Below are 12489 nucleotides of genomic sequence, written 5' to 3'. Positions count from 1 at the left end.
AACAAGGGAAAAAATATTTTAAAAAGAATACGTATATGTATAACTGAATCACTGCTGTACAGCAGAAATTAACACAACATTGTGAATCAACTATACTTTAATACAAAACAAATTTAAAAAATGGGAAGACATGAACAGGTAATTCACAAAAAGAAAAAGAGATGTACGATGGCCACCAAATATATTTTTAAACCTCAAACTTACTTACAATTAGCAAAATGCACATTAAAATAACACCAAGATGCCATGTCTCATCTATCAGACTGGTAAAAATTAAAAGTGTGACAATATGTTATGTTGGTGAGGCTGTGGGGAAAAAAGCACTCTAGTATATTTCTGTTGGGAACACAAACTGGTTTGATCCTTCTGGCGAGGAATTGGGTAATATCTAACTAAACTACATTTGTTCTTACCTCTTGAGGCAGCAATCCTACATCTAGAAATCCACCTTAAAGGTCTCCAACAAAAGGAAGACTATGAACGGATATGGAATGATTTCATACTATTAAATGAAGAAAGTGAAGCTTTAAAGAGTGTCTAGAAAGAAGGGGATATAAGAAGACATACATGTCCTTGCAAAAGAAATACAGGAGGATACACTTGAAACTAAAGAGCTCACTTACCTACAGGGGATAGGTGGGAAAGGGACAGGATAGTAGGGACAAGGAGATAAGTGATGCTTCTCTGAATATACCTTTTTGTGTAGCTTTGATTCATGAAACCATACTGTTTCACATCCTCCAAAAAAATTAAAATTAACTACAATGTGGGGTGAACCCTAAATGACATATACGCTAACAAATGAACATACCTATATTAAAAATGAATAGTATAATGGCACTGAAGAGGATGGGAAAGGAAAGAAATTAGCCTAAGTATTTCACTTATCAGTAGAGGGCACAGAAAGACACTGGAGGAGGAAGAGACTTCTCTTCCTAGCTCTGGTGTGCTGCTCTCACCAAGTTCCTGCAGCACCCATGGCTTCTGCAGTGCATCCCTAGGTGGACAGCAGCACCCAGCGGCCATAAGCATGTGGCACATCCCATAAACGTCTTCCCCCGTCATCCCAGAGGGCAGACTTCCATCAAGCCCTGCCAACCAGCTCAGCAAACTTCTCTGCCATCCAATGGGTCTTGGTCGTGCCCTTTCCAATTAGATCAAATTCTAAGCCGGGGTGGAGAGATGGGGAGTGGCCTCTTTCTCAGGTGCTTTATCTCAGCACTAGGGATAAAGGCTACTCCCTATATTTGCTATTCTTTGGAGTGCTCTTTACCTCTTAGTAGCCAATCTCCCATTCCTCCAATTCCCTGTTATAGTTAATTACTTATATTAAACATGCTCTCTTCAAACTCCTGTGTGATTTCTGTCTCTTGATTGGGCTCTAAGAATATACTAGGTAACACTGGAGTGTTCTGCCTAGTCAGTGAGCACATTTAGTGCCCAGATCCTGTTTCTCAATACCATTCTCCAATAAAAGGAGTTAGGGCTTCTTGGAGAAGTGCTTGAGTCCAGGGCTGGAGCAGGGAAACTACAAGATGAACCTGAAACATCTTGTGGTGCCAAAAAGTAAGAACGTACTCAAAAAAGGCAGGGCATGTCAAAAAGATACAGAAGCCAACCCAGAGGAGCTCCTAATGGCCAAAGCTAGAGATCTGAGCAACAAAACATAAACAATAGTATTGGATTATAACCCATGAAATAAAAATGAATATCCATAAGTCCATACTGATATAAATACATGATTGAATAAATTAATAAATGGGAGAGATGAGACAGATAATTTGGAGAATTTCAAATAATGTGTGTAGATATTTCCCCGTCCAGGAGGTAGTGGTTAACATCCTCTCCCCATCCCTGGGTGTGCTTAGTGACTTGCTTCCTAAGACTGGAGTATAGAAAGGGGGTGGGGAGTATCTTTATAGTGGAGAAAGCTGGCAAACCTCTGCCAAGGGAGTGATCAAGGTTAACATTATTGGGGATAAGTCAGGTTGATAGCATGTACCCCTGATATGAAGTGATGAGAATGGTACTTCACTTCTGTGGTATTCTTCCCAAAATCTCAAACCCTAGTCTGGTAATGAGAAAAATGTCAGATAAGACCAACTGAAGAATGTTCTATCAATCACTTGACCAGTACTCCTAGAAACTGTCAAGGTCATCACAAACAAGGAAAGTTTGAGAAACTCACAGTCTAGGGGAAGCCAAAGAGACATGATGAATAAATGTAATGTGGTGTCCTGGATGAGATCCTGCAACAGAAAAAAAAATATTAGTTTAAAACGAAAGAAATGCAAATAAAGTGTGTAGTTTAGTTAACAGTAATGTACCAATGTTGGTTCCTTAGTTGTGACAAACATACCATAGCAATGTAGGATGTTAACGATAGAGAAAACTATCTTTGAGACTTTTCTATAAATCGAAAGCTATTGTAGATTTTTTAAAGTTTATTTAAACAATAAAAAAAGGACACAGGAGCCAACCTGAAGGAGCTCCCAATGGCCACAGCTGGGACAATGTGAGCAACACAATAAATAATGCTAGTTCAGTAGCTCCCCCCTTATCCATGGGGGATATGTTCCAAGATCCCCAATGGATGCCTGAAACCACATATTGTACCGAACCTCATACATACTATTTTTCCCTATACACATACATACCTATGATAAAGTTTAATTTATAAGTTAGGCACAGTAGAGAATAGCCAAACTGCCAGCATCACTACTCCTGCACTTTGGGGCCATTATTAAGTAAAATAGTGGTTACTTGAACACAATCACTGCTATATTGCAACAAACGGGTGGGATACACTGGATGAAGGGATGATTCACAGCCCCAGGCAGGACGAAGCAGGATGGCGGGAGATTTAATCACACCACTCAGAATGGCACACAATTTTAAAACTTATAAATTGTTGGTTTCTGGAATTTTCCATTTAATATTTTTGGACCACATTTGACCATGGGTAACTGAAACTGTGGAAAACTAAACTGCGGATAAGGAGGGGCTACTGTATTGGAGGATAACCCAGAGAATAAAATAAATATCCATGAGTCCATACTGATATAAATTAAAAAGTGAATAAAAAGACAATAAATAAGTGAGAGGGGAGGGACAGCTCTTTCTTAGAGAATAATCCCAATTAATAAATGTAGAAGGAATGAAGGAAATACAAAACCACTATTGGGCAAACACCACGGTAATAATTGTTGTAGGCAAGATCCACTGATAAATGCTAAAATTAGTGGGCAAAAGATTGAATAGAAACAGCATATTCGCATAGTCTCAAAGTATCTTCCCCAAGGTATTTATTAAGTACAATGCGAAAAATAGAAACTTTACAATGGAGAAACCAGCAGATATTACCTTAACCAAATGATCAAGTTTAACATCGACATCACGTACCTCCTCAGGAAGTGCACTGAGGACGTTTCTGTGGCATTCTTGCTAAAATGCAAAACCACAATCTAATCATGAGAAAATAACAGACAAACCTAAGTTGAGAGACATTCTACAAAATACCTGAACTGTACTTTTCAAAAGTGTCAAGGTCATTAAAGACAAGGATAGACGGAGGAACAGTCAAAGTTTGGAGAAGATCTTGAAACAAAAAGAACACTAGTGGGAAAAATGGTGAAATTTGAATTAGGTCTATAGCTTATTTAACAGTATTGTGCTGGGGGAAAGCAGCTCTGGTGGGGATCAACTGAGCATGTGCACAGAGCCAGTGAGGACTGAAGGGCCTGTGCGGGGCATCGGGGGTAGCGTCTCCCTGACTGGGGCCGGTGGTCACCCCGACCCAGACCTCGCTCGCAGACACCCTGCAGGGAGCTGCCTCCCCCTCCTCTAGGCTGTGGGGCTGACCCTCCCATCTCACCTTTCTTCCATCGGCTGCACCACATTTTCCACTGAAACAGGAAGGGCTCTGGATGTGGGACACCAGCCACGTGGTGCTCATGCAGCAGGAAGATGGTGACCTGTCTCAGGGACACCAAGTCTGGAACTTGCCTCTGCCCTGAGGCCCTGGTGATCAATATCAGGTACCTCATTTAATTTTCACTGCAACCTTGTCAGCTACCTGACAATGATCATCATTTGGACCATTTGACAGTAGAAGCAGCGGAAGCACAGTGAGGTGAAGTCGGTTGCCCAAGGTCACACTGCTAGCAAGTAGAAGGACCAGGAAATACTTAAGCCAAGTTCAGCTGACTCCAAAGTGCCCATACTCAGTCACTCTGCGATTCTTTTTTTTTTTTTTTTTTTTTTTGCCGTGCCACACGGCATGTGGGATCTTCCCCAACCAGGGATCAAACCCATGCCCCCTACATTGGGAGCGCGGAGTCTTAACCACTGGACCACCAGGGAAGTCCCTGTCACTCTGCGATTCTGAACCCCATGCAGGGTTGGCTCCCAATAAACAATATTCCTATTTTCCATTGTCTTCAAAGTGCTCAGGCTGAGGGGAGACAACATCTTGTGTGCATAAACTGAGCTTCTGCATGTTTCAGTGCACATCCAGGGCAACCTACCTGGTCCTCCCTCTTCTGACAGAGATGAAAACTCAAACTCACCCTCCCCACCCACTTCTTAGACACTGAAAACCAGGTGTGCACCAGGTCCTCCAGTGATTGACGAACTCAGGAAAGTTGATCTCTGGTCACGTGAGGTCCCAAATCCCTGGGACCATGCCCCTGATTCCTCTGGCTGCCCATCATTTACTGACCAGCAGAAGCCACCTATGGTTGGACTACAGGGACTGCCAGAGGATACTTCAAAGTCCCCCGGTCACTGGCATGGCCCATGCTCCTCATATCATTAATCCATGATGACCACAGGAACCTTGAATAATGCCCAACACGGGCACACCAGTGCCACACCCCCAGCAGGCTTCCAATCATCCGTCTTCCCAGACTGCCAGTTACTGACCCGCATAGTTTCCAAAACTGACTTATGGAGCAGCTAAACACTGACCATTCCTGAAAGATGTTATGGCTTTCATTCCAGAAGTCCCTCACAAAGCCACTGACCCTCCAGTCCCTAATTGCCTGGCTCTACATCCCCATAAACTTAGTGGCCTAAAAAAGCACACATTTATTATCTCATAGTTTATATGAGTCTGGAATCTGGGCACAGCTTAGCTTGGTCCTCTGTTTTAGGGTCTCTCATGAGGCTGCATTCAAGGTCTCAGCTAGGCTTGGGGCCTCATCTGATGGCTCAACTGGGGAAGGATCCGCTTCCAAGTTCACTTATATGGTTGTTTACAGGATTCAGTTCATGTGGGCTGTTGGACTGAGAGCCTCAGTTTCATACCGACTGTTGGTGAAAGGCCACCCTCAGTTCCCTGCTATACGGGCCTCCCCAACATGGCAAGTTGGTTCACTAAATCCAACAAGGGGCACAGCCTGTTAGCAAGACAGAAGCTACAATCTCTTGTAATCTAATCACGAAGGTGGCATCTCCTCAGTGTTAAAGGTATGCTATTGATTAGAAGCAAGTTACTCAAATGGAGGGAATTACACAAGGCCATGAATACCAGGAGGCAAGGATCATTGGGAGCCATTTTAGAAGCTGCTTCCCATAGACCATGGAGAAATAAACAGCTTCAGACATTAAATAATATGAACACTATTCTACCAATTTACTCTATTTGAGGAAAACACTAAAGGAAGTATTCTAAATAAATGAATACTAAATCAGAAGATAGATCTCAAAATAACAGAGCAAGACAATGGTTAGCAATGACTGTTGTGGTAAAATACACACCCTCAAGTACACATTCATATAGCTATAGTTAAATTATGACAAATAAAGTGACTGGGGACTTTGAATAAAAATGTTAAGTAAGTTTTCTTGAAGCAGAATTGACTTAACCTAAGAAAAATACAGTCTTCATAAAAGCAGTTTAAATGTTTCTAGAAAAATCCGGAAATAATACTGTTCACCTTGCTGAGGCAAATATGGAGGATAGAGTATCTTTCTCTACCAAGAAAGGTTAATTATATTCTGATCAAATAATAGAAAAAACATAAATCATGCCTGTTAGAGAGGACCAAATATATAACTGGACAATTAGTAAACATAAAAATTACCAAACTAATGAGGTATGGGGGGGGACAAAACTGAACAGAAATGTCATAAAGGTGTTAGGAAGAAGAAGAGAATGAAAGTTATATTTAGGAAGTAGTAAAACTGATAATAAGGATAATATAATACAAAAAAATAAGGTTATCATCATTATACAAATTTAAATGGACTGAATCTCAAGACACAAATGTGGGATTAGAGCAAAAAATACTCTTATATGCAGTTAAAAGAAGTATATCTTAAACAAAGAGACAAATGCAAAATAAAGGTTTAGCCAAAGACACACCAGATTAGTGGCAGCAAAATAAAAGCAGCAGTGATGATGTACTTACCAAAGTAAATTCAAGGTCAAAAGGACTCAACAAGCAAAACAAAGAAAACACATAGTGGCATTGTGAAAAATGGCCAAAGATATATACTTTAGGATCCCCCCACCCACCTGCCAAAAACAGAACTATAAGGAGAAATTTGTTTTAAAATATAACATTTATTCTATCTTTTGATAATATAACAGATGGAGTAGACAAAAAGACAAAAAATCAGAGTAAAGAAATGTTAATCCTCAAACTAGATTGAAAAGTCCTAATGAGTAATCTGTACCTAACCGAGAATATAGTTTCTTCTCTTATATCCATGAAAGTTTTACAAAATTCAATTGAGTAATCTGGCCCACAGAGAAAATCTTGAGTAATGTTTACAAGTTCAGATTCAACAGGCTACATTCTCTGATCACAGTAAAACCATAATTACAAAGAAAGAAAGAAAAGATAACCAAACTACTTTAACCAGTTAGAAACTAAGAAACGTTCCTCAATAGCTAGGATCAAAGTGAGAAATCAATTCTGAAGTTGCACCTTTCACACCAGAGTTTATGAGACACAGCTACATTTAGAAAAAAGTGTAGAGTCTCAAATCCTTTACTATTAAAAAAAAGACTGGGAAACCAAAAAATAACCGTTAGGAATTTGACTCAAGAAGGTAGAAAAAGAACAAAATGAAGGAAACACATAGAAAAATGAAACACAAAACAAAAAAATCAAGGTGGCAGTTAATAAAAGCTTAAGTACATAAAGCTTAAGTATATAGTAAAAGCTTAAGTACATAAATATAAATTTAGGGAGTATAAATAAAACAAAAAGGTAAGCCTTTCTAATAATTGACTATATGGCTCAGCTCCTGGAAAATCTGATGAAGTTTAAAAGAAAAAAAATACAATACTAGTAATAAAAAAGGAGATATTGCACCAGATACGTAGTGCATTAGAGAACTAATATACTAGTTATCGTGGAATATGAGATATAAGTCTAGAGCAACATACTTAAACATTTAGGTGAAATATGTGAGTCCCCGAGTAAAAATGTAACAGTGAAAATTAATGAAAATATCCCTAAGGGGCCCGTGAATATAAAAAGAATAGGAAGAGTAGTTCAAGTCCATCATTTGAGACATACCAGTACCCACAGGCAGCACTGCTTGACACACCTCTACTGGCACAGGAGGCCTGGCTGGGGCTGGCAAAGGCAGATGTGGCAGAGGTCCCAGTCCTCTTCCGGCAACCCTATAGGCTTGAAATGGGCAGAGCCAGCTGGAAAGGGCAGACCCAGGGCAGGGTAGTGGGAGGAGGAGGACAGGACAGGATGGGCAGGTTTGTGGGGGAGACAGATAGACCAGGACTGGACTGGCAGGGGCCAAGGCTGACAGAAAAGGCCAGGACCTCGTGGTATGGTAAAGGGTGGAACAAGGTGAGTGGGGGCAGGGACATAATTGCTATGACACCCTGAACTCTCCTCAGTGTCCCAAAGTGGAATCACCAAGGAGGACTATCCCACACTCACCTATTCCCTCCATTGCAACGTTTCCCCAGCACCTCTGGCCTGGGGAATATTAACAATTATACAGAAGTTGGTCAAGGGACACTGATCAGGTGCCAACTACATATTTGATGGACTGGGATGGGGGACTTAGGAGAACAAGAGTCACTGGCATTCCCTTCGTAAGATCACATCTCCGTTGACAGAAGAGGATGCACCGAGCACAGTGGGCATCACAGGCACCCCCAAACGTGCACTGTAGCCCACCCCCCAAGTAAAGCTGCACTGTCACCCACCACCACTGGAGGTTCGGAATTGGGTTTGTGGCCAGAGAGAACGGCTTAGGGGCCACCAGAGGATATTAAAATCTCTTGTTCTAAAGTTTTTAAACAAAACTCTGGATGGTGGGAGATGAGGGCAGGGCAGATCTCCTGGCCCAGATTCAGGAAAGAAAGAGACGGAGGATACAGGAACGGACAGAAAGGGGGATTTTGAGGACCACCCCACCTCAAGGAGGCGTAGACCGAGACAGGAGACTAAATGGGGAACAGAGAAGCGCAGAGAAACTCTGAGATGCCCTGAGAAAGATGTTAGAGGAACAGGTGTGTGAGGAATTCGTAGAGTGTCTCCCTTGCACAGGGTGTTGAGTACAGGACCTCAGCTGAGCAGAGCTCAGCTGTCTACTCTGGAGCGTAGGTCAGTGGTGAGCGGGTCATGCTGGGTTGTCTGATGAAGCATCAGGGCCAGCAGCCCTGCCCGATTCTTCATGGCTGTGCGCACCTTGTGCTCCTGCTCAACCAGCTCTTCCAGCTTGAGCAACTGTGGGGGGCAAGCATGAGAAGGGCCTTCTAGGATTCCATCCCGCCCCTCGGCCCCACTCAGCCTTGTAACGTACCATGCGCACGCGCTCTAGGTCCACCTCGGCACGTCTCAGCTTCTCCCAGCAGTAGTGGTGATTGCACAAGCGTTTGGGGAGGCAACAGAAATTACCGGTGGGCTCAAAGACGTTTTTCACTAGTGGGCAACCGCACACTTCTTCATCCGGTACCTGTGGGGAAGAATGAAAGATGATGAGGTACGTGAAGGGTGGCAAATGGAGGGTGATCAGGCAGGCAGGAGGCAAGGAAGAGGGGAATAGAGGGCAGGCAGGCAGGAAGGAGAGGAATGGGGAGTGGTGACCTAGCGGGGGGAAGAGAGGAATTCAGTGATTAGGTAAAGAAGAGGGGGCCAAAGGGGGATGATCAATCATGGAGAATGGAGGAAGAAGTTAAGCAGGGATGTAGGAATGGAGGTGATCAGGCAGGAAGGACGGAAGAACAGAAAGAGATCAAACAGGAAGGAGAGGAAGGATGGAGGGGGGGTCTGACAGGGAGAAGTAGATGAATGAGGGTTGGTAAAGCATGGGGGAGGTGAGGAATAAGGCTAGGAGGGTGAAAGGGATGGGGGCTGATCAAACAGGGAAGAAGAAGGGATTTAGGACATGACAAGCAGTGAGAAGGCGATTGGGGAAGTGAGGCAGGGAGAATAAGAATGGAAGGAAGTCAGCAAGTGAGAAGAGAGGAATTGAGGGTAACCATGCAGGGAGGGAGGGGGGATTGTGGGGTGGTCAGGCAGGGGCTAGGAAAAGAAGGGAGATGAGCAAGCAAGGAGAAGGGAAGAATGGGGAATGGTTATGCAGTGAGGAGCAGAGGAACGGAGGCTGGTCAGGCAGAGGGAGAGAGAAATGTTGGGGTGCGGGGTCAGGCAAGGAGATTATGAATAAATAAACAGGCAGGGAGAAAAGTAAAACTAGAAAGTGATTGGGCAGTGAGGACGGGGGTGTAGGGGAGGTCAGGAAAGGAGGAGGGGATACATAGGGATTGGTCAGGAGGCATGAAGGCAGTCAGGCAGAAGGAAGAAGGAATAGGAGGCAATCAAGCACTGGAGGACGAGAGGAAGGTGGTCAGGTAAGGAGAAGGGGAGGAATGGAGGGCGATGAGGTAGAGAAAGAAAAGTCTCACCTTGGGGTCCTTCGAGTGCTCAGGGCATAACACCTGGAGTCGCTTACAGTACCTCTTACTCCGTGGGTCGTAAACATCACAGAAGAGCCTTGTGGCTCTGGGGAGAGGTGAAAGTGAGGTGCTAAGGGTCAGGAGGAGGCTGGTCCCACCCTGAACCCTGCCCACACTTTGTCCCCAACCCCACCTATACCCTGCCGCTAATCTGCCCACCTCTGTCTCTGAGCCTACCCACATCCTGCCCTTGATCTTGCCCACCCTGCTCCTGACCTTGTCCACATCATGCCTTTGACCCTGAGCAGCACTCACACTCACCCCTCAATGCGAGTGGGGTACATGGACGTGAAGGGCGATTTGCGCTCATACTGGGGAAAAAAGAGTACAAATGGGAGGAACTATAGACACACACTGCGTAACCTCCCATGAAAAAGCCCCAAACAACACATTTGCTCCCTGTGGACCCTACGCTCCTGTCTGCTCAGCCGATGTCCCCCCCTCACCAGTGGCTGATGCCCAAATCTTGGCCCCTTTACTTAGGATGGAAGAAAAGCACAAATGGGTAGAGCCATGGATGTGTGTTGTATTCTCTTCTACAACAAATACCCGGGCACCAAACCTGCCCCCCTCCTCATGGACCCCACCCAGCCAAAAACACCCTTGCCCCATCTTCCCCCAGCCAATGCTCCAACCTTGGCGAAGCAGCGCTCCATGTGGCGCAGGGCAACCTGCGTATTGATGGGTTGCCCGCAGGAGACACAGAAGATCTGCAGGTTGACGCTGTTCCTGCCATGCTTGTCACTCTGCATAGGACAGTAGAAGGGCCAGTAAAGCAGTGCAGGGTGGGGACGGCAGGGCAAGATATCAGGCACCTTTCTGCTCCACCCCACCCATTCCCACTCACCTCTTCATCTTTGCACACAGCCTGCTGCTTGCCACGCTGAATGATGGCCTCAAGTTCATGGAAATGGCACTCTAAGTCCTTCAGGCGGGTGTGGGTGTCCTGCTGCTCACGGTGGATGCGCTCGAGCATTTTCTTGCCATGCTCCTCAGCAATGCAAGGGCTCTTCTGCCACTGCTGGATGCGCTTGGGCAGGATCGCATAGATGCGGCTGGAAGGGGAGACAGCAAGAATGGAATGCGTATGTGGGGGCATCAAAATAAGAAGAAATGGATGAGTGGCCGAATGGTGGATGTTTAGGATAATGAATGGTAGATGAGTGAATGTTGGTGAATGCGTGCTTGGATGGTGGATGGTTGGGTGCATGGCTAGACAGCTGGGTGGGTAAGTGACTGTTGAGGGTGAATGAGTGGGTTGGTGGATGGAATGTGGATGGGTGGTTCAGCAGGTCGGTGGATGTAAGGGTGGATGGATAGGTGGGTGAGTGGACGAATGGTGGAGGATACATAGGTAGCGGGGTAGATGGACTTACAGCTGGCATAGATCATGCCCTACTTTATTCCCTGTTGCTTAACCTCCAGGTGCACTCACGCAGCTGCCAGCTTCATGCCACAGTCGTCCGAGCAGTACTTGGAGCCTGGCCGGGTGGGGTGCACACAGTCAGGCCCCAGGCACTGCCGCAGTGAGGCTGGGTGCTCGGCATCTGACTGCTCTGGGTCTTCTGACTTTTCCATGAGCTTCTGCTGCTTCTCCTTCTGTGAGACAAGAGTGGTCAAAGCAGGGGCAGGGGAATCAGTGTCAGCCCCCTAACCCTGTACTACTACCTTGCATTCTGCCCCCAACCTCTGCCTCCATGCCCCCCATTCCACCATTTCTGTCACCTTCCACTCCACTTTTTTCTTCAAATTCTTCCTTTTCTTCGTATCCATTGCCTGCTTCTGCAGTGCAGAATCTAGGAATGGGAAGTCCTCAGTGTCATTCATCCAGGGCTGTAGGCGAGAAAAATGCTGACAGGTCTCCCCAATTTGTTTCTTAAATGATCTCTGGACACTCCGTGCCGCCTCTCTCTTCATTGCGGAGCCTCCCTGCCTTCAATGTCCTTACCCTTCCACGCAGGGGCCCTGCCATACACTCATCAGGCTTTGATTGTCAAGAATCTCGTATATAAAAGTCCTGGTATAAGCTTCAGTACTGAGGCAGGTCCTTTTCAGACAACAGCTGGTGTATGGCCTCCTTTCCTGCCGATGGCATTGCCCCCACCTGGTACTTCTGGAACAGCTCAGACTTCTGTAGTTGAGGCAGATGTGATCGAGTGAGCAGTTGTCAGGGGGACTATGGCAAAGTCTCTGAGAGTATCACAGTTAAGAACTGACGGGCAGACCCTCGCACCAGCTCCATTCCCCCAACCACCCTGTGTCCTAGATTCACCAGAGACCAGGGATTATAAGTAGCGCTCCTGTGCTGATGGAAGGAGGGCTCTGGGTCAGCACTAAGTGGGTGGGGATGGGCTCACCCTGCCCCAACACTCCTGGCCTCACCCTCTGGCCACTGTGGCTGGGGCCCACAGCACCTGCCTGGATGCACTAGGTCTTGCCTGCCTGGGAATGACTGGCACCACCTGGCCCTGCTTGCCCACCTTATCCAGACACACTTGGCTAGTCCATCTGGCTGCATCTTGCCCAGTCGAATTCATAAGGCCCTG

At 45.5% G+C, this 12489-nt stretch overlaps 2 protein-coding genes across 2 annotated transcripts in view; one reads left to right on the top strand and one right to left on the bottom strand.

Moving 5' to 3' along the window:
* Positions 1–12489, top strand: part of LOC125963073 (U3 small nucleolar RNA-associated protein 25 homolog) — a 153118-nt gene that overhangs the window by 84172 nt on the left and 56457 nt on the right. The window lies entirely within an intron of this gene.
* Positions 8386–11860, bottom strand: LOC125962906 (CXXC-type zinc finger protein 1-like). Its single transcript, XM_049704497.1, has 8 exons — positions 11669–11860; positions 11379–11542; positions 10791–10998; positions 10579–10689; positions 10205–10254; positions 9893–9989; positions 8788–8940; positions 8386–8711 (listed from the first exon to the last, which is right to left on the bottom strand). Exons 1-8 carry the CDS (start codon positions 11858–11860, stop codon positions 8565–8567), a joined length of 1122 nt encoding a protein of 373 aa, XP_049560454.1. The 3' UTR covers positions 8386–8564.

This window comes from Orcinus orca, chromosome X (assembly GCF_937001465.1).
Source record: "Orcinus orca chromosome X, mOrcOrc1.1, whole genome shotgun sequence".
In the NCBI taxonomy this organism is placed as follows: Eukaryota; Metazoa; Chordata; class Mammalia; order Artiodactyla; family Delphinidae; genus Orcinus; species Orcinus orca.
This window is presented reverse-complemented; position numbering and strand designations above follow the sequence as displayed.

Bases quoted from the DNA above. Each gene is read 5' to 3' on its own strand.
- LOC125962906 (XM_049704497.1), bottom strand. From the start codon at position 11,860: ATGAAGAGAGAGGCGGCACGGAGTGTCCAGAGATCATTTAAGAAACAA. The intron at 11,543-11,668 runs GTGACAGAAATG...CTTGTCTCACAG, and splicing joins AGAAAAAAGTGGAGTGGAAG to AAGGAGAAGCAGCAGAAGCT. The intron at 8,712-8,787 runs GTACGTTACAAG...TGCCCCCCACAG, and splicing joins ACCTAGAGCGCGTGCGCATG to TTGCTCAAGCTGGAAGAGCT.